At 35.5% G+C, this 25,118-nt stretch overlaps 1 protein-coding gene across 3 annotated transcripts in view; it reads right to left on the minus strand.

The window, feature by feature from the left end:
• BMPR2 (bone morphogenetic protein receptor type 2) overlaps window positions 1–25,118 on the minus strand; it is a 151,936-nt gene that overhangs the window by 27,913 nt on the left and 98,905 nt on the right. For 2 of the 3 annotated variants that reach the window (XM_086345722.1, XM_086345738.1), the window contains exons 4-7: window positions 8,486–8,596; window positions 7,314–7,405; window positions 4,632–4,862; window positions 3,767–3,881 (exon numbers count right to left, since the gene is read on the minus strand). In XM_086345722.1, coding sequence (XP_086201848.1) covers window positions 3,767–3,881; window positions 4,632–4,862; window positions 7,314–7,405; window positions 8,486–8,596 — 549 coding nt within the window. The remainder of the gene's footprint in view (window positions 1–3,766; window positions 3,882–4,631; window positions 4,863–7,313; window positions 7,406–8,485; window positions 8,597–25,118) is intronic. The other variant, XM_086345731.1, reaches the window with a different exon arrangement.

Genomic DNA, 25,118 nt, shown 5'->3' on the forward strand with positions numbered 1-25,118 from the left:
AATGGAGAAGAATATGAAAAAGAATACACGTGTACAGCTGAGTCACTCTGTAGTACAGTAGAAATTAATAGAACATTGGAAATCAACTATACTTCAATAAAATTAAAAAAAAACTATATAAATCTTATATTGAAATAAAACCACAGCTCTTAAAAGGAAAAAAAAATCTATAGTACAATACTCACAATTTAAAATAACTTCTTAGTTATATAAAGAAATAGAGCAATGAGAACAAAGTCAATGATAAAAACAAACAGAATGCTTACATCTAGGCACAAAAAGACTCAGTATTTACATTTATTACTCTCATTAACATGTATTAAACTGCAATTTCACCAACAATAAAACCAAAGACAGAAGATAATGATTCCTTTGACCAAAAAGAAATGATACAAATGAACTTACTTACAAAACAGAAAGAGACTCACAGACATAAAATGAACTTACTTACAGGGCTGGGGAGGGATAGTTAGGGAGTTTGGGATGGTCATGTACACACTGCTATATTTTAAATGGATAACCAACAAGGACTATTGTATAGCACATGGAATTCTGCTCAATGTTATGTGGTAGCCTGGATGGGAGGAGGGTTTGTGGGAGAATGGATGAATATAACTGAGACCCTTCGCTATTCACTTGCAACTATCACAACCCTGTTAATCAGTTATAGCCCAATACCAAATAAAAGCTCAAAAGGAAAAAAAAAAAGGATTCCTTTGATACGGGGAGGAAAACGCAATAGCACAACTGGAAGAAAAATAGCAATTATTAGGTTTCTAAGAGTTGATTTCTTTCTCATTTGTTCCCCTTCCTACTTACTTCCTGGTCCAGTCTTCCTAAAGTTTGTACTAACATGGCTCACTCAACTAGTAAAAGAGCTACATTTCTTATTCTGGATAAAACCAGCACATAAGTATATATGGTTTAATCTTGAGCTGATATTTATATAAGAAAATTTATAGAGATACCTGAAAATGTTTGTATAACACCATACCAATACAACGCAATGAGTCAGTGAGCCAGCAAGAGGGGAAACTAGGGTAATACTTTGTGATAATATTATAAAGGAAATAAAAGGTGGAACAACTGAGCCCACGTGCAGTAACTACTGAGCCTAGGCTCTAGAGCCCAAGAGTCACAACTACTGAAGTCCATATCCTTTTCCCCCTTCCCCTTTGGTAACCACAGTTTGTTTTCTACGTCTGTAGGTCTATTTTGTTTTGTAAATAAGTTCATTTATATCTTTTTCTGTTTGCAGACTCTACATACAAGTGATACCATATGATATTTGTTTGGCTTAATTCACTTAGTATGATAATCTCTAGGTCCATCCATGTTGCTGCAAATGGAATTATTTCATGGCTCAGTAGCACATAACACAATATTCCCTTTATATGTGTGTATAATTTATATATATTTCCCTTTTATATATATCATATCTTACTTATCTTCATCTATTGATGGACATGTACGTTCCTTGGATATTGTAAATAGTGCTGCAATGAACACTGGGATACATGTATCTTTTTGAATTATCGTTTTCTCTGGATATGTGCCCAGGAATGGGACTTTAGGATAATAAGGTAACTCTATTTTTAGGTTTTTAAGGAACTTCCATACTATTCTCCATAGTGGCTGTGCCAATTTATATTTCCACCAACAGTATAAAAGGATTCCTTTCTCTACACACTCTCTCCAGCATTTATTCTTGTAGACCTTTAGATGATGGCCATTCTGACCAAAGTGATTTGCGGAATATTTTTTAAATAATTAGGTACTAAAAATTTAAATAGCTATTATACTGATGTTTTCTACAATAGCATATACTCAGTTGTTTTTTTATTTAAGGTTAACTATTCAGTAATAATATAAGGTGATGTTTAAGAATAGAATCTGTGTTTAAATAAAACTCCTATATGATGGCAATCATTCTTTCCAGCCAAAGTTTGACTGGAAAACTTTCTGAATCATGCAAGCTTTGAAAAGGAGGATAGGATGGTATTTTAATTTTTGTTTTAAGCCAGCTCTTTAAAGGAGTTATAATATTTAAGAATAAAGAAACACAATACAAATGGTTAACGCACTAAAGTAAGTGCATCAAGTTGCTGACATAGGCAATAACGTTGACCAATTCTGTATTCAAGAAAAGCATGAACTGATAAATTATTCAGGAGAAATTACTTATATATGAAGCAGCAGCTAAAAATGATGATCCATGCTACTATACAATGGAACAAAGATCTAAGAAATTGATACATTAAAAATTCTCTTCATTACAGAGGTCAGAGAAAGTGAAAAAAGAATGTATGGCAAGAAAATTGCTGTAAGGGATGTAAACGCAAAGACAGTTTTATAGCAGAGCTAATTTTGAGGGGCCTGTGATATGATATGAGGTGTACTTTGAAACAAAGTGAAGAGAACAAATATATTTAAAAAGATGCTTTGGAAAACTAGCAAAAATGTATATAAAGGCTAAATAAAACTGTAGTTATAGCACTATACTCATTGACATAATACAACCATTCAGTATTGACACACTGGCGAAGACTGACTCCTCACCATGCATTCTCGTTATTTGAAGCAGCAATGCACCTAGCTAAAACTAACAAACACACATACACTGCACTGAAACATCCCTTGCAGCTAAGTGTGGTGGGAAAGCATGGACTAACCTCTGGGAAAGAAAACAAGCACAAGAGTGGGACTTCTGGAAGTAAAAAGGGGCATTTCCTTCTATTCTTTCTTTTCTCTGATTAGCATATAGCATGATGGACAATGAGGTGATCCTGAAAACATCAGCTACATATAAAGATTAATGGAGGAGAAATATATGAGTCTGGGCCCCTAAAACTACTATGGTGCTACCAAAAGAAATGTGAAGACTGTCTCTGTCTAGATTCTTACATGAGAAAGGAAAAAAATAGTCATTCTCATTGAAATGTTTTATTCTCCTCCCTGATAAATTTGAACAAACCTAATGCTAGCTATGGAGAAGGCGATGGCACCCCACTCCTGTACTCTTGCCTGGAAAATCCCATGGACGAAGGAGCCTGGTAGGCCGCAGTCCATGGGGTCACCAAGAGTCGGACACGACTGAGCGACTTCACTTTCACTTTTCACTCTCATGCACTGGAGAAGGAAATGGCAACCCACTCCAGTGTTCTTGCCTGGAGAATCCCAGGGACAGGGGAGCCTGGTGGGCTGCCATCTATGGGGTCGCACAGAGTCACACGACTGAAGCGACTTAGCAGCAGCAGCAGCAGCAGCAATGCTAGCTAAGAGAAGCACTGATTTATAAAAAAGATACAATTGGGTTTTATACTAAAGACCAACCAAACTACAGAATGTGTACCTAAAGAAGTAACAATGCATTTGTAGTTCATTTAAATAAGCAAAATAAATACAAGGAAAATACAATGCAGTCCAGCTAAGAGGTTCTTAAACTAGGGCCAGAGAGGAACTTCAAAAGATTGAGAACCCCTACAATCACAAGAATATTTTTTAAAGTATGCCCATACGTGTATCTTTACAGGGAGAGTGTTCATAGCTTTAATTAAAATCTCAATGGAATCCATGACTTGGCTAGAGTAATGAAGTCCTTTTTCTTATTCTTCTTGTTAAATTTCAAATACGTTTCCTCACACTAGATCTTTTAAACAACTATCTGCTGTAATATAAAACATACTTTTATTCTGAAGATACAAATAAAGCTTCCCTTTGTGAATTGTGTCCCCACATGGTTTTCAGAGTCTTGTCATTGTCTTACCTCCCCGTGGTAATTCAGTATGAAGATAAGCCAATCCTCTAGTCACAGAATGAGCCAGACGGCAAGAGCTTACCCAGTCACTTGTATGGAGACTTAAATACTTGCATAGAGATCCCTATACGGAGGGAAAAAAGTAAAAGGGGAAGGGGAGAAAAAGTGGAATTACTTTATTTGAACATGAGGAGGTAAGTGAGCAACTGTATAAAGGGATTTGCATATGTCAGGATTCAAAGGAGGTCTAATGAATCATGACATTTCAGAACACTGAAGTAAGAAAAGACATTTCTGTGGGTAGAGAAAGGAAGAGAGAATGGAAAGTAGAATTTAGACATTATCAATTTTTATGCCTCCAGTATTAAAAATTATGAAAGGTTATTTAATTTCATTTTAAAGGCTTCTTTGATTTATCAACAAGATAGAAAAACTGTTTCTTTACACGGTTTCTTTACAACTGTTTCTTTACACGGTATATTTTACCAGGACAAAACCAAATTATCCTATTATGTTTTACAAGTAGAAAACTTTTTTACAATCAGAAGGCTTTTGTAAATATATGTGTCATTGCTACTCAAGGTCCTTATCCATAAATTCTTTATTACCAGGCTGAGATAAAGAGCAGGCATCAGAGTAAATGTCAATCAAAGCACTGCCTCCTTCATCAAGAAGTCTTGCTAAGAGACAGACAGAGACAGAGTGACAGAGGTTCAGGGCACTAAACAGTTTCATTCACATTCTGGGATAAAATCCTTATTTCACTGTAGACCATTAATACTCAGTTTGCAAAACAGCAACTCTCTACGTAATGGGGATCCTCTTACAAATCCAATTAACATAAATGTCAGTAAACTTTTTAAGAAGAACTTACATTGGGATAATACTCCATCACAAGCAAATACTCCATGCGTCCATCTGCAGTGACTCTCTCATCTCCAACTATAAAGCGAGCAATGTTGTCATGTTCCATCAAAGGCACTCTGTAAATGTTCTTCTCATTGATAAAATTCTGACGGTTTGCAAAGGAAAATACTTTTACAGCAACTGGACGTTCATCTAAGGAACCTTTATATACAGCTCCATATCGACCCCGGCCAATGAGCTGTAAGTTTGTTTTGAAAAAAAAGCAAGATGTTATTTCTTCACAACTGAACAATCAAATTTACTAAAGTATAAATCCGTATGTATCCAACAGGTCTCTAACGCTTAGTCTGAATTACTCCATTATCAATAAACTAACAAATTAGGCATCCTACACAACTCAGAAACAAGTACCATACCCAGCCCTTCCAAAGATGACAATTATAAACTCTGAACAAAATTTTTTAAAAGAAATCTAAAAATGTGGTGGAATGAACAAAAGAAGGTAGATCCTGAGGGGAGTTAACATTTAAAAGAAAGAAATGGCATAGCCTGAGATATTCATTTTATAGTGTTCAGTCTGTGAGCAGGCTGAAATCTGCACTGTGTATTGGGATCAAAAATTGCAATAGAAAATCTTTCAGGCCTCAGAAACCAGGGAACAGAATTTAGGGCAACAATTGCCGATGGAGAATGAAGGCAGAATCCCAAAAAGAAGAGTCAGAGAGTGGGAAATCCAACTAATGCGTGGGACAGACTCCAGGTAAAGGATCAATAACAAGAGATAAGTTTGTAATATGCCTAACGAAGATAACTGCCTACCAAAACCAACAATGAAATGAACACACTTTATAAGAATAGAACAGAATACAGTCTTCACAACATAATATTTATAGATTCTAGTATAATACAATAAAAAATTACTCAAAACCCCCAGCAATTTACAACTGTTCTCTTCATTTCTGGCTTCTGGAACTTCTCTGCCTTTTTACTGAAAAAAGCTTAGGAATTTACCACCATTTATTTAATGATTATTTGTTATATTTCATTCACTATTCCTAATTTAAATATTTACAAACAGGTAAGATTGCCCTTTAGAAAGGCTGTATCAAAGCAAAGGTAAAAAGCAATGGTTGGATTGTTTCTTTTACTCAATCCAGAACAATATCCTAATGGTTTTAATTCATATTTTTTCCAATTTAGTAAACAGGACATCTTATTATACATTTACTAGGCATACTTCCCTGTAACTCAGACGGTAAAGAAAGTGAAGTCACTCAGTCGTGTCTGACTCTTTGTGACCCCATGGACTGTAGCCTGCCAGACTCCTCTGTCCATGGGATTTTCCAGGCAAAAGTACTGGAGTGGGTTGCCATTTCCTTTTCCGGGGGATCTTCCCAACCCAGGGATTGAACCCAGGTCTCCCACATTGTAGGCAGACGCTTTACTGTCTGAGCCACCAGGGAAGCCAGATGGTAAGGAATCTGCCTGCAATTCAGGAGACCCAGGTTCGATTCCTGGATCAGGAAGATCTTCTGCAGAAGGGAATGGCAACCCACTCCAGTATTCTTGCGTGGAGAATTCAATGGACAGAAGAGCCTGGCGGGTTACAGCCCATGGGATAGCAAAGAGTGGAACACAACTGAGCGACTACCACTACTACTACTACTAGGCATACTTCTGTGAATTGACAATTCATCTCTTTTGTCTATTTTTAATGGATTGTTTATTTCATGTTGATTTCTACCAGCTCTTTATCAATTCTTTACGCACTGAAATACCTTTTTTGAATTTTGCTTTTCACTTTTACTGTATTTTCCTCCCAAAAAGAAAGTTCTTAAAATGTTTTATATACCAGATCTATCATTTAACAGTCTCTGGTTTAGACATTATACTTCAGTTATCCTAATAAACAGCATAAAAACATTCATCATGGTGAGACTTTTAACACAGGTTCTGAGATATAACCAAATTAAAATTTAATTTTATGCAAAACATAATATTTGTATGTACCTATACAATACATAAAACACAAACAAGTAATGTTTATTTGGCATCTACCATGGATTCCTTGCCTGTACATTTTCTCTGAGAATCTGTATATCTGTATTCCCATAGTCTGTTCAAGTCTCTACTCAAAGATTATCTCCTTTCTTAACATACTTTCCTTACTAACCCCTTTCTGTAACTTTCTCATCTCATTTGCATTTTTTTCTCCATAGCACTTACTACTACTTGAAATATATGGTGACCTTTCCACAATGTGGGGTTAGGGACACCTAATCTCCACAGAGTCCAAAAATCCACATATAGCTTATAGGTGACCCTCATACAAACATGCTCCTTCTGGTCCATGGTTCTACATCCACAGATTTAATCAAATATGGATGGTGTAGTAATATCTATTATTGAAAAAATATCTGTGTACGAGTGGACCCATACAGTTCACACTCATGTTGTTCAAGGGTCAACTGTACCTTCATTTATTTACCCTCTTGTAGACTCCTTCTCACTAGAATATAAGCCTCATGTATCTGTATTGGTCACCAACATTCTCAGTGCCTTGAAGAGGTCTTGACACAAAATTCATAATAAATGGTCATTGAATAAATGAATTAATCACTGTCTCAGATGTACTATGTGGACAGAAAAAAAAAAAAAAAAACAGTCTATAATCTGAACGCAATCTTACCTCCAGCAGTTTCAGATTATCTAGGTCAAGAGAGGGCTCTGATGCTGCTGCCTCCATCATATTCATACTGTGAAGACCTTGTTTGCGGTCTCCTACAGAAATTAGAAAAAGAACTTCCTAATTCGTGGTTCTCTTAAAAGTGAAAATATTTATTATACATTTTTATATATTACAGTTAAATAGAAGATCTGCAGAAGGATAGACAGCATAACTTATACCTAATATCAAAGGGACTAAAACTATTTACTAAACTAACAATCATCTATAAATGAAGATAAATAATGAATAACATGAAAACTGAACTCTGGGAGATGGTTCCAGTACACCCAGTGTAAAACCCTAAGAAATGGACAGAAATATTAAGGAAGGTTTTATTAAAATTATTCAAATCAATGAACGGGTGCTCATTTCCTAAAAAGCTTATCAAATCAAACGTTTATTAGAACCAACTAGACAGCTGACGCAGAGAAGGCACTGGCGACCCACTCCAGTACTCTTGCCTGGAAACTTCCATGGACACAGGAGCCTGGTAGGATGCAGTCCAAGGGATCGCTAAGAGTCAGACACGACTGTGAAACTTCACTTTCACTTTTCACTTTCATGCATTGGAGAAGGAAATGGCAACCCACTCCAGTGTTCTTGCCTGGAGAATTCCAGGGATGGAGGGGCCTGGTGGGCTGTCGTCTATGGGGTCACACAGAGTCGGACACAACTGACGTGACTTAGCAGCAGCAGCAGTAGCAGACAGCTGATGATTAGGAATTATTTTTAATTACTGTTATTTTTAGACGTGAAAATGGTATTGTGTTTATATATATTTTAAGTCTTTATACTCTAGACATAATACTAAAATATTTATAGATGAGGGATACTTTCAATTTATTTCAAAATAATCCAACAGCATGGAAAGGTAGGGTGAGTGGGCCTATAGATGATGTACAGATGTGATAATCATCGAAGCTGGGTGATGAGTATTCTGTTACGTTTGAAACCTTTCACAAAAACTAGGGGAAAAAGTTTAAGACAGAAGGATGGCTGCAGGGCTACTGCAGCAAACAGATGCTTTTTACAATGAAATATTGTTTTTTAAAGAAAATCAATTCTGATTAAACACAATGTTTAATAAACATTACAAAATAAATAATAAACAAAATAAAAACCTGCATTTTTACCTGTCAGCATCCTATATCCAAAGCATAAGGCAACTATCAAAACAGCTAATACAGAGACTGATGCCAATGCAATGATTATTGTCTCATCTCGGTTAAATGAATGAGGTGGACCTAAAAGAAAGTAAAATTTTTAAATACAGTCATCCTTTCTATCCGGTATTTTGCTAACTACTTACAGACAGGCTATATCAATATACAGTCAAATCAGCAATGTTTTTGCATCAAAGGAAAAGAAAAATTAATAACAAATTTGTAATAATTGAAAATTGCACATATATTTAATCATACAAATTATTTTATATAGACCCACAACACTGAAATGCCTGGTAGCTGTGCTTCTATTTTCTAGGAGAAGTTGTAGATAACCGGCATCATTTCTTCTTTAAACAGTTGCTAGAATTAAACAGTTGCTAGAATTAAACAATGAAACCATCTCAGCTTGGTACTTTTGGTTTAAGGAAGCATTATTTATTTATTGAATTTCTTTAATAGATAAATACCTATTCAGATTATATATTTCTCCCCATGTGAGTTGTGGTAGATTGTCCAGTACAATTGTCCTTTCAAGGAATTGGTCCAGTACATTGAAGCTATTGTATTTGTTAACAAAAAGTTGTTCATAATTTTCCTTTACTATCCATGGGATCTGTAGGTATGACATTTTTTTCATTTCTGATTATTAGATATTTATTTTTTTAATTTTATCTTGGAAGCCTTGCTAGAAGTTTATCAACTTTATTGATCTTTTTAAAGAACCAGCTTTTCGTTTTGTTGCTTTTTCTCTATTAATTTCCTGTTTTCAACTCAACTGATCCCTCATCTAACTTTTATTCTTTTTCTTCGCTTTCTTTGGATTTAATTTGCTCCTCTACTTGTAGTTTCCCAAGGTAAAAACTTAGGAAATCACTACAATTTATAATGAAATAATAAAAGGACATACGAAATTAAATCCAATTTCATGTAACATTTAAAAAGAAGTACCTGCCTAGAATCTTAGCACCAATGTGAAACCAAGAAGGACCCTGTGGGGTTTCTGGGCACAAAACCCCATGTCCCCTGTTTCTTGTTTGAAGGAAATAGGTTTCATTCAGCCTTTAAGACTTCCCCCGAGTTTCAAAGGATAGATTCAAACAGTTGCTAATCAATAAAATGAGAGGGCTGCAGAGAAATGGAGGAGCAGTCAAGAAACAATAGTGCAGTTCTGAAGCAGGGTCCTGGTTCCTCCTCAAGGAATATACATATCAATATCCTTGAGTTCTTCTACAGTACTAAAACCTCCACCAAATGGAACATGTTAACTAGCTGATGAAGCATTCTTCATTCCAGAGAGAAGGTCACAGTTACCACAGAATCCCAGAATCCCATCAGGAGACCACTAGATGAATCCTAAATTGAAGGGATGCAGGCCTTGCAGGAACCCAGGTCCTTATAGGCAACCCCACTCCTTGACTGTGAGACTCCTCACAAACCATCTCTCCCAGGTTAGGACACAGTTTTGAGGGCATTAGCTGGCTATTGCCCCCTTTGCATGGCAAAGCAATAAAGTTATTCTCTTCCATTTCACACAAACTCTGTCCCCGAGACTCAATTCAGTGTGGATATACAGAGACAAATTATCAGTAGCAAATGTGACAGACAAAATTTATTTTTGATAGAATGAAGCTGTTCTCTAACTGGATTAATAAAATTCACAAATCTAATATGAAACAAAGATTTCCTATTTCCAAATTAGAAAGGCTAATTATTTAAATGGGTATTTATTTTCTTGTGTAATTCAAACACATACATGAGTTAATAATGTCTTAAAAACACTACAAGACATTATAAGACTATAAAAACACTGTAAAATTACTAAAATAGGCACTGCTAAGTCGATTCAGTCATGTCCAACTCTATGCGACCCCACAGACAGCAGCCCACCAGGCTCCCCCGTCCCCAGGATTCTCCAGGCAAGAACACTGGAGTGGGTTGCCACCTCCTTCTCCAATGCATGAAAGTGAAAAGTGAAAAGTGGAAGTGAAGTCGCTCAGTCGTATCCAACTCGTAGCGACCCCATGGACTGCAGCCCACCAGGATCCTCCGTCCATGGGATATTCCAGGCAGGAGTACTGGAGTGGGGTACCATTGCCTTCTCCGAAAATAGGCACATAATAAATCAAATAAACCGGGCTATCTACATCTTAGAAGAATCATTGACATGGGATAATCAAATGATTTATTTAGAATGATCTATAGAAGGGGAGGGAGAAAAAAAACCATTTAAAAGATGTTAAGTATGAATATAATTAAACTGTTCTGCATAGCTGTAAGCTGTTGAAAAATCATTGCTAGACAGATCAGACTGATATGAAATCAGAAGTTTTGGAATGGTGTTTATGAGGAGAAGCTTGGCATTGATTATGAAGCCAACAAGAATGTTACAGAAATAAAAAAAGAACAGATTCTATAAGGAACAAATGCAGTCGTAAATCAAAAAAATGTTTCTCACAGTTGTATATCTATTCAGACAGCAGCCTATTCAGCATTATCTATATGTAAATGGTTTTGATAATGACATTTTCAGATTACAAAGCAATGGCTACCATTAGAACCATAATCAGGTAAGGTTTTCTTCTGCAAAAGATCCACATTTTATTTAGCAAAATTAATAAACATGGCATTATCTTTAAGTAATGGAGAAGATTTAAAAACAAAGGGGCCAGAAACCTAAATAAAAATCCATCTTATTCTGTAGTGGAATTCAATAGATTTTGTAGTCATTATATGTTTTTTACTATGGAAAGAAAACCTGAAATAGCTGAGAAGAGATCTATGTACCCAGTCTTAAAAATGGTACTTGAGCCACTGACAGATGTTTTAAGGGGTGTGATTTAAACATGCTTGATAAGAATATAACTGCTGAATTTATAAGTAATAAAAGGCAAGTGATATCCTCTGAACAGGCCAGATGTAGAAAAACCACAAGGATGGAAATATGAGGCACTATGTTTCACATCTGGCCTAAATGAAGACATTCTTGAACAGGAAACTTGTAGGAAGAGTCAAAATTTGGATTCTCTAAACCAATGTTGAGGAGCTAGAACTCACAAGCTTTTATCTGACACAACTATTTAGCTGTGTACAAATAATTATGTGAATGCACCTTGAAAATCTCTTAGATTAAGACATAAACAGCTGATTTCTAGAATATATGCATTAAATAACTGCATTCTGCTGGAGAAGGGATAGGCTACCCACTCCAGTATTCTTGGGCTTCCCTTGAGGCTCTGCTGGTAAAGAATCTACCTGCAATGCAAGAGACCTGGGTTCGATCCCTGAGTTGGGAAGATCTCCTGGAAAAGAGAAATCCTACCCACTCCAGTATTCCGGCCTGGGGAATTCCATGGACTGTATACTCCATGGGGTCGCAGAGTTGGGACACATTTGAGTGACTTTCACTTTTTCAACAATTCATGTGGATCACAACACATTGTGGAAAATTCTTAAAGAGATGGGAATACCAGACCACCTGACCTGCCTCCTGAGAAACTTATATGCAGGTCAAAAAAAAAAAACAGTTAAAACTAGACATGGAACAATGGACTAGTTGAAAATTGGGAAAGGAGTACGTCAAGGCTGTGTATTGCCACCCTGCTTATTTAACTTACATCCAGAGTACATCATGTGAAATGCTAAGCTAGATAAATCACAAGCTGGAATCAAGATTACTGGGAAAAATATGAATAACTTCAGATATGTATATGATACCACCCTAATGGCAGAATGGACTTCCCTGGTGGCTCAGACGGTAAAGTGTCTGCCTACAATGCGGGAGACCCAGATTCAATCCCTGGGGTGGGAAGATCTCCTGGAGAAGGAAATGACAACGCACTCCAGTATTCTTACCTGGAAAATACCATGGACGGAGGAGCGTGGTAGGCTATAGTCCACGGAGTCACAAAGAGTCAGACATGACTGAGCGACTTCAATTAATGGCAGAAAGCAAAGAGGAACTAAAGAGCCTCTTGATGAAGGTGAAAGAAGAGAAGGAAAAAGTTGGCTTAAATTTCAACATTCAAAAAACTAAGATCATGGCATCTGGTCCTACCTCTTCAAGGCAAATAGATGGGGAAAAAATGGAAAACAGTAACAGACTTATTTTCTTGGGCTCCAAAATCACTGCTGATGGTGACTGTAGCCATGAAATTAAAAGACACTTGCTCCTTGAAAGAAAAGCTATAACAAAACCAGGTAGTGTATTAAAATGCAGAGACATAACTTTGTAGTCATGTACAGATATGAGAGTTGGACCATAAAGAAGTCTGAGTGCCTTAGAACTGCTGTTTTTGAACTATGGTATTGGAGAAGACTCTTGAGGGTCCATTTGGACAGCAAGATCACACCAGTCAAACCTAAAGGAAATCAACCCTGAATATTCATTGGACGGACTGATGCTGAAGCTGAAGCTCCAATACTTTAGCCACCTGATGCGAAGAGCTGATTCATTGGAAAAGACTTTGATCATGGGAAAGATTGTTGGCAGGAGGAGAAGGCAGCAACAGAGGATGAGATGGTTGTATGGCATCTCCTACTCAGTGGACATGACTTTCAGCAAATTCCGGGAAATAGTGAAGGACAGGGAAGTCTGGCATGCTACAGCCCATGGGGTCTTAGAGTCAGACATGACTTAGAGACAGAACAACAACAATCAATTGATGTACATACCATTCCTTTAACAAATATACTTTATATTCCCAATTGAATATTTTAGAGCTATCTAAACAACATACTCAGAACTAAGCTCCTTATTTCTACCGATTCCAATTTACCTTGCCCAGTAGCACCACGGTAAAATGATTAGTATAGAAGAGCAAAAAATCTTAGTAAAAGACAATGAGTAGCATGGAAGCATATATACTAACCTATGTAAAACAGACAGACAATGGAAATCTGCTGTATGACTCAAGGAACTCTGAAACAACCTAGAGTGGTGGGAAAGGGTGGGACATGTGAGGGAAGTTCAAGAGGGAGGGGAATATGTACACATATGGCTAATTCATGTTGATGTATGACAGAAATCAAACCAATACTGTAAAGCAATCAGCAATCCATTAAAAATAAATACAATTTTTAAAAAAGACAGTATCTACAATTAAATTTTTTTTTAACTTAAAGCATTTTGTATAAAATGCTCTTAAAAAGTGTGTATTTTTTATGCCTTCTCAAACTAAACATACTGGAGCAAATTTCTACATGACTGGGCCATAATTTTGGATGTCCACTAGTCTATGGTGATATTCTCAAGGACTATTAAGGATTCTCACACCTTTGAGTTTTCCTGGATTACTGCATCTGATTTCCAATTTTTCCATCTCATCCTTTGCAATCTCTTCTTTATGTTGTCAATATGCTTACCTTAAGGTTTTTATAATCTAGCTCAGGTTTTAAAAACAGACAGCTTAATTTGTTATAAGTGAATATAAATTTTAAGAAAACACACTTTTAAAAAAGTCTAAGGGACTTTTCTAAAAATAGAGAAAATTTAATAGAAAAATTTTGTAGCATCTATTGTGGCCACTAATAGTAAAGAAAATTAATTGATAGAGACTCGGTACTGCAGCAGTCCATAAAATTAGACATTATTAGGAGTTCACTGAAATTTGATTTCCAAACTTTCCTTTCAATATCTGGTATGAGAAATTACCCAGGAAGTCAAAACAAATCTGCACTTTCACAGTGCAGGAAGCAAATGAAGCCTGTGTGTTTGGCCTTTACTGAAGACACAAACCTGTGTGTTACCCATGCCAAAAATGTGTAACAATTATGCCAAAAGACATTCAACCAGTATGCTACATGTGTGAAAAATGAGCTTAAGAACCCACTCTGACAGAAAACATTTCATTCTAAAAAAAAATTTTTTTCCCCTCTCCTTCCTGTTATTCACAATTTTGAATATTAGACATTTCCCCCTGTCGAGTCAAAAGATAGGATTCTGAGTGGAAAAGTAGAGGACAGATCAGGTATTGGCAGTTTTTCCATTTAAACCTGTATGTCAATTTTTAATATAAATGTGGACACACAAAAGCACAAATGCAAGTCAAAATGTCTCAGTGAACAAGTTTCAGCAGTTCAATGTCATAATAGTTATAAATAAACCTGTTGAATGTTTCTGGACAATGCCACCACTTGGATTTTTGTTTTTTTAAACTAAGCAAACTTTTTATTGACAGCAACTGAATGGTGTTTGTAACATTATTATCATACAGTATATTCCACCCATTTACTATACTTTTCAGAGTTGTACTACATGCAACAACAGATTTTTAATGTTGTCTGTCTTCTGTGCTGTTCCTATAAGTTTGCTATTAAAATAAAACCATTTTCAAAAGGTATTTATACTTGGTGACTTCCAAAGTCCTTCTAACTCCAAAATTCTGTTTAACTCCTCTAGTTTTTTTTTCCTGAAGGTTCAGCATTCTCTTTGCTTTTATTCTCAAATTTGCACAAAAAAGTTAAACATAGCATTTCATAAAATAATGCAAAATCTAAAATAGAGATTATTAATCCACATAATAGTAAGGAAAAGGGTGTTAAAATAGATTTTAAAACATGTTAAAATCATGCTAATGGTTAAATATTTTAAATTAAAAGCTTTCAGGATATGTCACATGATCTAAAACATGAAATCCCTGAAAAACTTCCAGGAAAAATATTTCAATATGTGTATTCACACACGTGTGTAATTTAAAAAAGCGTTTACCAAAAAAACTACAAACTTTTTTTTTCTTTTTATAAAATATATTTAAAAGAAACATATATGCTATATATATGCTATCTTTGAAATTGTTGTGTCCCGCTAGTTCTAATACACCCTTTTCTTCTTCCCTATTAGCTTTTTCAGTTAAATACTCAGCCAAATGTAAACACTGCTATGTATGCCTGTGTGCAATGTCTGGGCTTGTAAAAGCAAGCGCTTCCTGAATGCATAACAGACAAGGAACTGCTGTCTGCCTCATTGGAGCCTGGGATGTTTCTGTTTACAAATCCTGGAGCCAGGCAGGGGCCACTACTGGAGGCGTGCTGTCTGCTTCCTTGCTACACTTAGCCTTTGTCTGGGTCTGTGTCAAAGAAAGAACAACATTGTTGCATGTGCAATAAGCAACAAAGGAAATCTTAAACATAACACAAACTGGTTATGTTGGCTCCTTAATCTTTTACAACTTCAATGCGGAAAGGCAAATTAGGGATTAAGTTTTAAAAAAAATTTAAGCATGTGCTTCTCATAAAAGCAGAGAAAAACATTTAAAATCAAAACAATTAATGTGATCAGAGTTAAATGAATTACTTAGCAAAATAATTCAGATTGCTAAATACTGTTCCAGGAATGATGATATACTGTGCAGCTCAGTGTTTTGAACAAACATTTTTACAAGGAATAAACAATGTTGACTTGTTTTAATTATTATGTTTGGAATGGCAACTATACCATAATCATAATCAGATTAATGTTTATGTTTAATGTCCCAAAAACAAACTGAGTGGAGGCAGATTTCTTATTTTTCCCAAGATGGTATTTAAACTTGAATATTTAAGATCATTTTAAATTTAATTTGCCTTGTTAATCACTGTAAACAGAACTAGCCTGTAAGAAACAAATACAACAAATCACAACAGTAAACAAAACATTTCATATTCTGTTGAGTTTAGGCATTCTATGACTGAATTATAAAAGGAACAGCAGAAAACTAAAGACAGAAAGCGAAACAAACTGCATTAACCCTCTTCCCTATAAAAACTTTAAAAGAAAACAAAGGAAAGGTAAAATCTATCAAACTTAATTTGTAAGTCTTTATAATAATTTTAATATCTTTAAAATAGTTTCTTTGTGATTGAAAAGACTGAATTGCAGGATTATGCTTCTCTCATTAAGGAATAAACTAAAACTAACAAAGTTAATTATATTTCACTGGAATAAAGTCATTAAATAAGTCTAAAATCAACATTTAAATAAATAGGTTAAAATTCTCAGTAAATATAATTAAACAGGAGATATAGATTAATCTGCAGACTATGCTACCTTCAAAAAAATTTCATAAAAGTATAAAGAAACACCATTAGTCATGTTCTCAAAATATTTTTGGTATAATTCTACCAGGATGTAATTGTCTCTATTTTTTTCAGATTTTATTTTTCAGCTTTACATGTAGATATGACAAAACAAAAGTATCATTACTGCACACAAAAGCTTTTGAAAATAATTATTTCTATTTCTTAGAAATCAATAACCTAATTGAGAAAAGATAATTTGAGCCTACAACAGAAATCCAATCATTCCAATATTCATTATGTAAAACAAACCAAAAGCAAATTAAAATTCTCACCATACAGAATCAAACCAAAAAGTCAAATAACTCAAGAGATCGCTAGGCAATTTTTCTAACTGGCATATAAATGATACTTCAAAATCCAGAATTCATACTAAAGATCCTTCAGAAAATGACCATAAAATAACCTGACTATAAAAGTGGAAGTTGTATCTTCCAGTCACTTGCCAACCAGACAACAAAATATAAATTGCATTATACAAATAACTCCTACCCCTCTGACTGATGTTCTTTTCATTATGATCATAACTTGTGCCCATTCTTATAAGGAAAGCAAAATAAGATGTATTAAGAAAAGCTATCTTTTTTCCTATTAAATTTGTTTCCTAGTTTTTCTGATAATTGGCTTCCTTCTTTTAAACCATTTTTATTACAAAACATAATCCACATACACAAAACTGTTCATAATACAAATGTAGTGTTTGGTGAACTATTATGAAGTGAATACTCATATAGTTACCACCTAGGCCAAGAAACGGAGAAGGGCAATGGCACCCCACTCCAGTACTCTTGCCTGGAAAGTCCCATGGACGGAGGAGCCTGGTGGGCTGCAGTCCATGGAGTCGTGAAGAGTCGGACATGAATGAGCGACTTCACTTTCATGCACTGGAGAAGGAAATGGCAATCCACTCCAGTGTTCTTGCCTGGAGAATCCCAGGGACGGGAGAGCCTGGTGGGCTGCTGTCTATGAGGTTGCACAGAGTCGGACACAACTGAAGCAACTTAGCAGCAGCAGCAGCAGGCCAAGAAATAGAACATCTAGGTTCCCCCAAAACCCTTACCTGCTCTTGGGTCATTACTATGACCCCTCTTCCCAGAAAAAGCCATTATCCTAACTTTCATGGTAAGCATTTCCTTGCTTTCATAATAGTATTATATTTTTTACCTGCTTAGTTTTGACCATTTCTCTATTCCATATAAATAAAACGTTTGTGCCTTGAATCTGTTATTCAATAGTACATTTTCAAGATTTAACTGTGCTATACGTGCAGATGAAATTCATTCAGGGCTGCTCTTCTATATAACAGGTTATTTTTCCTTGCAACGAGCCTAGGAGTTATGATAATAATAATGAAAAGATCATTGTAGGTAATCCCTATCAAGCATCATAGAAACATTACACATTTCACTTATATTTAGTACTTTTAAACTATCTAATTTTATTAATAAGAGAAGAATATTAAACCAAACAGACAAATGAAAAACAATTGGTTTCTACTGTTTTGGCAGCAGAGGCAGTAGCAGAAACCAAAAAGGCCAGAGTTAATAAAAGATGAACTGGGGCAGAACAGAGAAGAAACAAAAGCTTGGCAATTGAGATAAACGTGTCGTTGCTCAGTTGTGTCCAACTCTTTGTGACCCTGTGGACTGTAGCCTACAAGGCTCTCCATCCACGGGATTTTCCAGGCAAGAGTACTGGAGTGGGGTGCCGTTTCCTTCTCCAGGGGATCTTCCCAACCCAGAGATCGAACCTGGGTCTCCTGCATTGCAGGCACACGCTTTACCCTCTAAGCCACCAGGGATGGGGCAGAGGTAAATACGTCTTATTGGACAGTTTATATGTAATTAGCACCATTCAGAAAACCATCCTTAATACATATCTAAAACCTTAATTTACCTATTTCATGATTTCCAAACTATTTCCTCATCCCTCAAAGCACCTACCATGTTATCTGACAATTCTTTAAAAGGGACCTTTGAAACAGCACAGCTGGTCTTCCATGAAAAGATCATCAGCTCATCCATCATTGATTATTCCCACTCACACTGTTTATAGATATTTGCTCAGTTCCTACAAACCCCACTCCTCAGATAGTGAGAGAAGGGTGGTAAAGTGACACAATACCTAGGGCAGTGATGAAGCCAAAGTGGAGTTTAGAAAAACTGTGGCTGGTACTGTACTATTCTCCAACACAGACACTTCTCTTTCTTATGTCCTCAACTCTCCCTTTTTACAATTTGTCTTTTTATCTTTCCTTCTCTTTTACATTCCTTTATTTTCCCTGAACATATTTTTGTCTGCAAACTTGTCTTAAAGGCACTGACATGTCCTGCTTGAACTATAAAAATAGCTCGGCCCCGAAGAATTGATGCTTTTGAACTGTGCTGCTGAAGAAGACTCTTGAGAGTCCCTTGAACTACAAGGAGATTAAACCAGTCCATCCTAAGAAATTAGTCCTGAATATTCAATGGAAGGACTGATGCTGAATCTGACTTGGCCACCCGATGCGAAGAACTGATTCACTGGAAAAGACCCTGATGCTGGGAAAGACTGAGGTCAGGAGGAGACGGGGATGACAGAGCATGAGATGGTTGAATGGCATCAATGACTCGATGGACATGACTTTGAGCAAGCTCTGGGAGTTGGTGATGGACAGGGAAGCCTGGAGTGCTGCAGTCCATGGAGTCACAAAGAGTGGGACATGACTGAGCGACTGAACTGAACTGTCCCACTTAGAAGCACTAATGAAAGTAAGAAGTTGTAGTTTCACCACAACTCTACCTAGGTTTTCTAACAAAAGCAAAAGATATTTATCATATAATCTCTGTGAGATAAAAACAATTTACGTTTTTATAAATATCTTAGTATTTTATCAAATTGGAAAGCAAGACATATTACTCTTTAAATGAGTGACTTGTTTAGTAGCTCTTAATCCTTTGACAGATCCACTTCAAGAATCATCAATGAAAAATACCAACCTAATTTTTTAAAAGTATTGATCTGTACAGTAACTAATAGGCTATTTTAAAGTAAGAACAAAATCACCTAACTAGAGTATCTGTAGTAAAAGCTAGCAGAGTGAAAATAATTTTGATTTATACCACTTGTGGGTATATTTTGGATGTCCATTCTTATATGCAACAGATTTTATTTTAAAAGGAGTGAGGAATTTATTAGGGAAAAAAAGAGCTGGTACTAAATATATAGGTGCTAAAGAAATTTTCCTTTTAAGTTTAGAAAGTAACTCTTCTTGGTTTCTAAAAGTCTCTCTTGCTGTAACAAATATATTGACATTCTCCTATGGTCTCATGATAGATGGAATGTACTTCCCCACCTGTTGATATTGAATTTGGCTACGTGACTTACGTGGACAACAGAAGGCTGGCAAATATATAAAACTAACAGAGATCTAAAATATGCTTGGGCAATTCTATTTGAGCTCTCTGTGATCAACTAGCCCATTCTGAGTAAAATGCTGCCCCTTTATCCTGAGCCCCAGACAGCGAAGGCCTGAACTGACCCTACATCCTGAACCTGAGTACAGCCTGTATCAGGCAAATCCAGCAGATCTTCAAGAATGGTGATCGTAATAAATGCTTGTTGATAAGGCCAGTGAACTCAGAGGTGGCTTACTGAAGAAGTATTATTGGCAACAGTTGACAAATAAATAAGTACACCTTCTACTGTAACATATTAAATAAATGTGTGCAATATATACAACTTTTGGTTATCTAAAAATTAGACATTTAGGAATAGTTTAGAAAAAAATATTTTTCTACTTTTACCTGTTTTTCTCATAATTATAGACATATTAACATACAAACAAGAGGCTATATAAGAAATGCCTATAACCCTGCTATTAACTACAGACTGAACTATTAAAACTGGAAAAATCAATGGTATTTGTTTATTTAAAACACAGCACTTTGGTTGTTTTCTGGAGTAAGACATGTAATACTCTCCAAAGATCAACATTTTATTTAACTTTTGTGAGCTTCAGATTTGCAAGACGAAAAGAGATCTGGAGACTGGTTGAATAACAATACTGAACAGAACTATACACTTAAAAATGGTTAAGATGGTCAATTTTATGTTACGTGTATGTTACCACAATTAAAACAAAACCACTCTACGAGGATAGTTCTCACTTTTTTCAAAGTTAACATTTTATTTTTAAAATCCAGGACATATACATATACATAAAGACCAGAACTCAGTAACATAATTTCTAGTAGTTATAAAAATGTTTTACAGATACTATTAGCATTTATTTCAGTATATTTTTAGTCTATGATAAAGGAAATAATAAGCTCAATTTCCTTTTCCTTCACTTCCAAGCAACGACCTCTGGTCAGCAGTTCTGGCAGCTAGAAATACCACGTGACTTGCTAGGTTGAAGGGCACTAAGATGTGTCTGATTGATTTTTTAAAAAAGGAAAATAAGTGATCCTCTACTTAATAAAATGCACTGTGGCAGACAAAATCGTCCCCAAATTAGCATGGAGGAACTCAGGACAGATAGAAAAAGAGAAGTCCTTACAGTGAAATAATTGTAAACAACTCTTTTAAATATATGTATAAATTTCTATTGGGAAAAAAAATGCAAAAATCTCTCTTAAAATCACACATAAAAATCAGCAGGCAAAATTCTTTTCCATGGTAACAACAGCAACAAAAACCAAAAAACAAAGAACAATAACAAAAAAAAAAACAAAAACAGCCAGAAAAAAACGCTCCATAAATTCTGAAACAGAAAGCCTAAATTTTGAATTGAACATTAGGCTTTTAATCTCTGTGCCAATATTAGTAGAAACTGAAATTAAAGAATGCCATCTTTTATTGCCATTTGCAGCACGGAAGGAGCTAGTGATGATCATACTAAGTAAATTAAGTCAGAAAGACAAATATTGTATCACTTGTATGTGGAATCTAAAAAATAATACAAATGAACTTATTTACAAGACAGAAACAGACTCACCGATGTGGAAAACAAACTTATGGTTACCAAAGGGGAAGGGGGGTTATAAATTAGGAGTATGGGATTAACAGATACACACTATACATAAAATAGATAAACGACAAAGATTTACTGTACAGCATAGGGAACTATATTCAATACCTTGTAATAAACTATATGGAAAATAATCTGAAAAAGAATATAAATATATGACTATATATAAACATATAATCAAATCACTTTGTGTATACCTGAAACCAGAATTGTAAATCAACTACTGTTCAATTAAAAAAAAAAAAAAGCCACTTTTCTCCATCATAAAACACTTCAAAATTGGGGTCAATAGGATACATATAACCATTTAAACATTACTTTCTCATAACTTTAAACCAACAGATCTGTTGGGTAAGCCATTTTCACCAAGCTATGTCAGTCTTTCTTTCTATCAATTGATTTTTAATTAATGTAACAAATTATTCAACATCTTGAAATACAGAAGAATAACTAGAAAAAAATAGGGATATGTAATGGAAAAGACTGAGGTCTTGTGGATGTAGCCTTTAATGTAGGATTAAAAGGTAACTGAAATAACTGGCAAGAATATGAAAAAAAATTTTAATTTTAAAAAATTAGTTAAGCCTTTATAGTAGTTAGTAAATAATTGAAAGAAAAAAAGGGAAAGCCAAAAAATGGTCCAGTGATCAACATATTAGGGTGACTACATCTCCATGCTACTATCCAACATTTTATATCAAAAGGACAAGAAATAACAAGTGTTGGTGAAGTGCTGAGAAAAGAACACGCTGTGTGCTGTTAGTGGAAATGAAAATTGGTGCAGCTACTGTGGAAAACAGTATGGAGTTTCCTGAAAATATTAAAACTAGAAGTAACATATGACACAGCAACTCCACTTCTGGATACTTATGTTTGAAGAAAATGAAAACATCTACTCAAAAAGATACATGCACCCCATGCTCACTGCAGCATTATTTTCAATAGCCAAGATATGGAAACAACTTAAGCATCTACTGATGAATGTATGGATAAAAAAAAATGTGGCATAGGTGTATAAACACACACACACACACATACATATTCACCATAAAAAAGGAAGGAAATCTATTTGCAACAACATGGATGCACACTTGAGGGCATTGTGCAAGATAAAATGAATCAGACAGAGAAAGAAATACCATATGACCTTTTATGTGGAATATTAAAACAAAAACAGAACCCGCCGGCCAATGTAGGTAGGTGTAAGAGACACAGGTTCAATCTCTGGATAGGGAAGATACCCTGGAGGAGGAAAAGGCAACACACTCCAGTATTTTTGCCTGGAGAATCCCATGGACAGAAGAGCCTGGTGGGCTATGTTCCACAGGGTCACAAAGAGTTGGACACAACTTGAAGTGACTCACCATGCACGCATAGAGAATGTCAAGATTACTATAAAGATTATGTTGAACATATGAAACTAAATACAATGTTATATATGTCAATAATATCTCAATTTTTAAAAACCAACGTATTATTTTAAAGACAGCTGCTATACAAACCACAACTGGTTTTGAGACAGGCTGGAACCTGGGACCTTTTGCTGCAGGGCCTGCAACTAGACCAGTGTCTCTTCAAGCAACAAAATACAAACAAACCAAAAGGGCCTTAAAAATAACCGCATGCATTCACAGATGGGGCAAATTATGAATAAGAAGATACAAAAAAAGATGAAAAACCTAACTGCCACTTCTGAGGAGGCAGGAGCAAAAGCAGGGTACTGCAAGTGACCCCTGTACATAGCGCCACCGATGGGATGAGTAAGCCACCCCATTACTCCCCTGGCCGGACTTGTGGACCCACCCCTAAAAGGGACCAGTTCCCATCCTTCGACCCTCAGGGAAGGAGCAAGGCAACATTTTACTTATTTTCACTCCCTCCTGCTGTAACAGAAGTCCCAATAAAGCCTTGCCTGAATTTCGTGTCTGGCCTCTTATTAATTTCTACTGATAAAAGAGTCCTGTAACCCAGTTTCATCTTGGCTTTGGATGTGCTGGAAAATTTTCATGTATCTATAACTCTACTTTTTATGATATGCTGGCATCTGAAACCACTAAATATTTATGGATTTAAGAATAATGAGTTCTTCCATATGAAAAGATGCAAAAAGTTCTCAGTAATCAAAGAGATACAACAAGAAAATGAAGCCCAGTTAGTGCAGGCCAACAGGTACAGAACACGTATGGACATGGAAATCATAAAAGACAAGAAAATTTATTGTAGTTATTGAAATGAAGACATGGAAATTATTTCTTGATCAATATCCACATTTGTATCTCAGAAGACGTTTATTTTTAAATATCAGTCTATTCTTTTTTAGAGTTAGGGTCAAGTTGATAAACATGGAATGGGATGGACTTTCAATGGCAGCAATGGTAGCAAAACTTCAGAATCAAAACTGTCTGATCAAGAACATATAATATGTATAAATAGAATCTTGTTACTATAGCATTATAGTCGATTATATTCTTACCAGGGGGCTTCCCTCATGGCTCAGTGGTCAAGAATCTGCCTACCAATACACTTGGGTGCGATCCCTGGGTGGGGAAGATCCCTTGGAGAAGGAAATAGCAACCCACTTCAGTATTCTTGCCTGGAAAATCTCATGGGCAGAGGAGCCTGGAGGGCTACAGTTCATGGGGTCACAAACAGTCAGACACGACTGAACAACTAAACAACAACTACAGCATTAAAGAATTAATATTTTCTACAGGAATGCATTCCTCTATTTCTTTTGTGCCACCTCTTCTCCACTAATATTTTTTTAACATTTTAATTTATTTATTTTTACTTGAAGGATAATTGCTTTACAACATTGTGTTGGTTTCTGCCATACATCAACATGAATCAGCCATAGGTATACATACGCCCCCTCCCTTTTGAACCTCTCTCCCACCTCCCACCCGTCTAGGTTATCACAGAGCCCGGTTTGAGCTCCCTGAGTCATACAACAAATTCACACTGGCAAACTATTTTACATATGGTAGTGTATATGGTAGTGTATTATGTCTAATAATATTTTTAGTAAGTATAAAAAGGAACGGCATATTTTGTTTTGATTCTTACTAAAATGCATCATGAAGTATTAAGCATAAAAAAATTTTAAGACATTCTTATTACCCATTTTCTGTCTACTCAATTGCTTTAATGCTGCCACAGAAGCAGTAAAAACCGAAAAAAATCACTATAAATTCACAATAGCTAAAAACCTACCTGTGGCCCTATGCCAATGTCAGTGTCTCTGAATGTAGGCTTTCATTTCTAGCTTAGTGTGAGATAAAGACATTTGCTGCCAGATGCTGAAATTAGAATTTCTAATCTTAACAAACAGCACAGCATAAATTAGAATTTCTTAAACACAGCATTAGATGCAGTTCAATCTTTATTTTTTTTTGCAGTTTAATCTTTATTATCAACCTGATCTAACCATCAACTTAATGAATAACATACATAAAAGAAAAGTATTCTACATTTTTATACTGATTTTCATCCAAGAACTTCCAATACTAAACACAGTGAATAAAGTTTAATTCTTTT

Source organism: Bos grunniens, chromosome 2, assembly GCF_055505025.1.
Source record: "Bos grunniens cultivar Pamir isolate PY7600 chromosome 2, Bosgru_T2T1.0, whole genome shotgun sequence".
Classification (NCBI taxonomy): domain Eukaryota; kingdom Metazoa; phylum Chordata; class Mammalia; order Artiodactyla; family Bovidae; genus Bos; species Bos grunniens.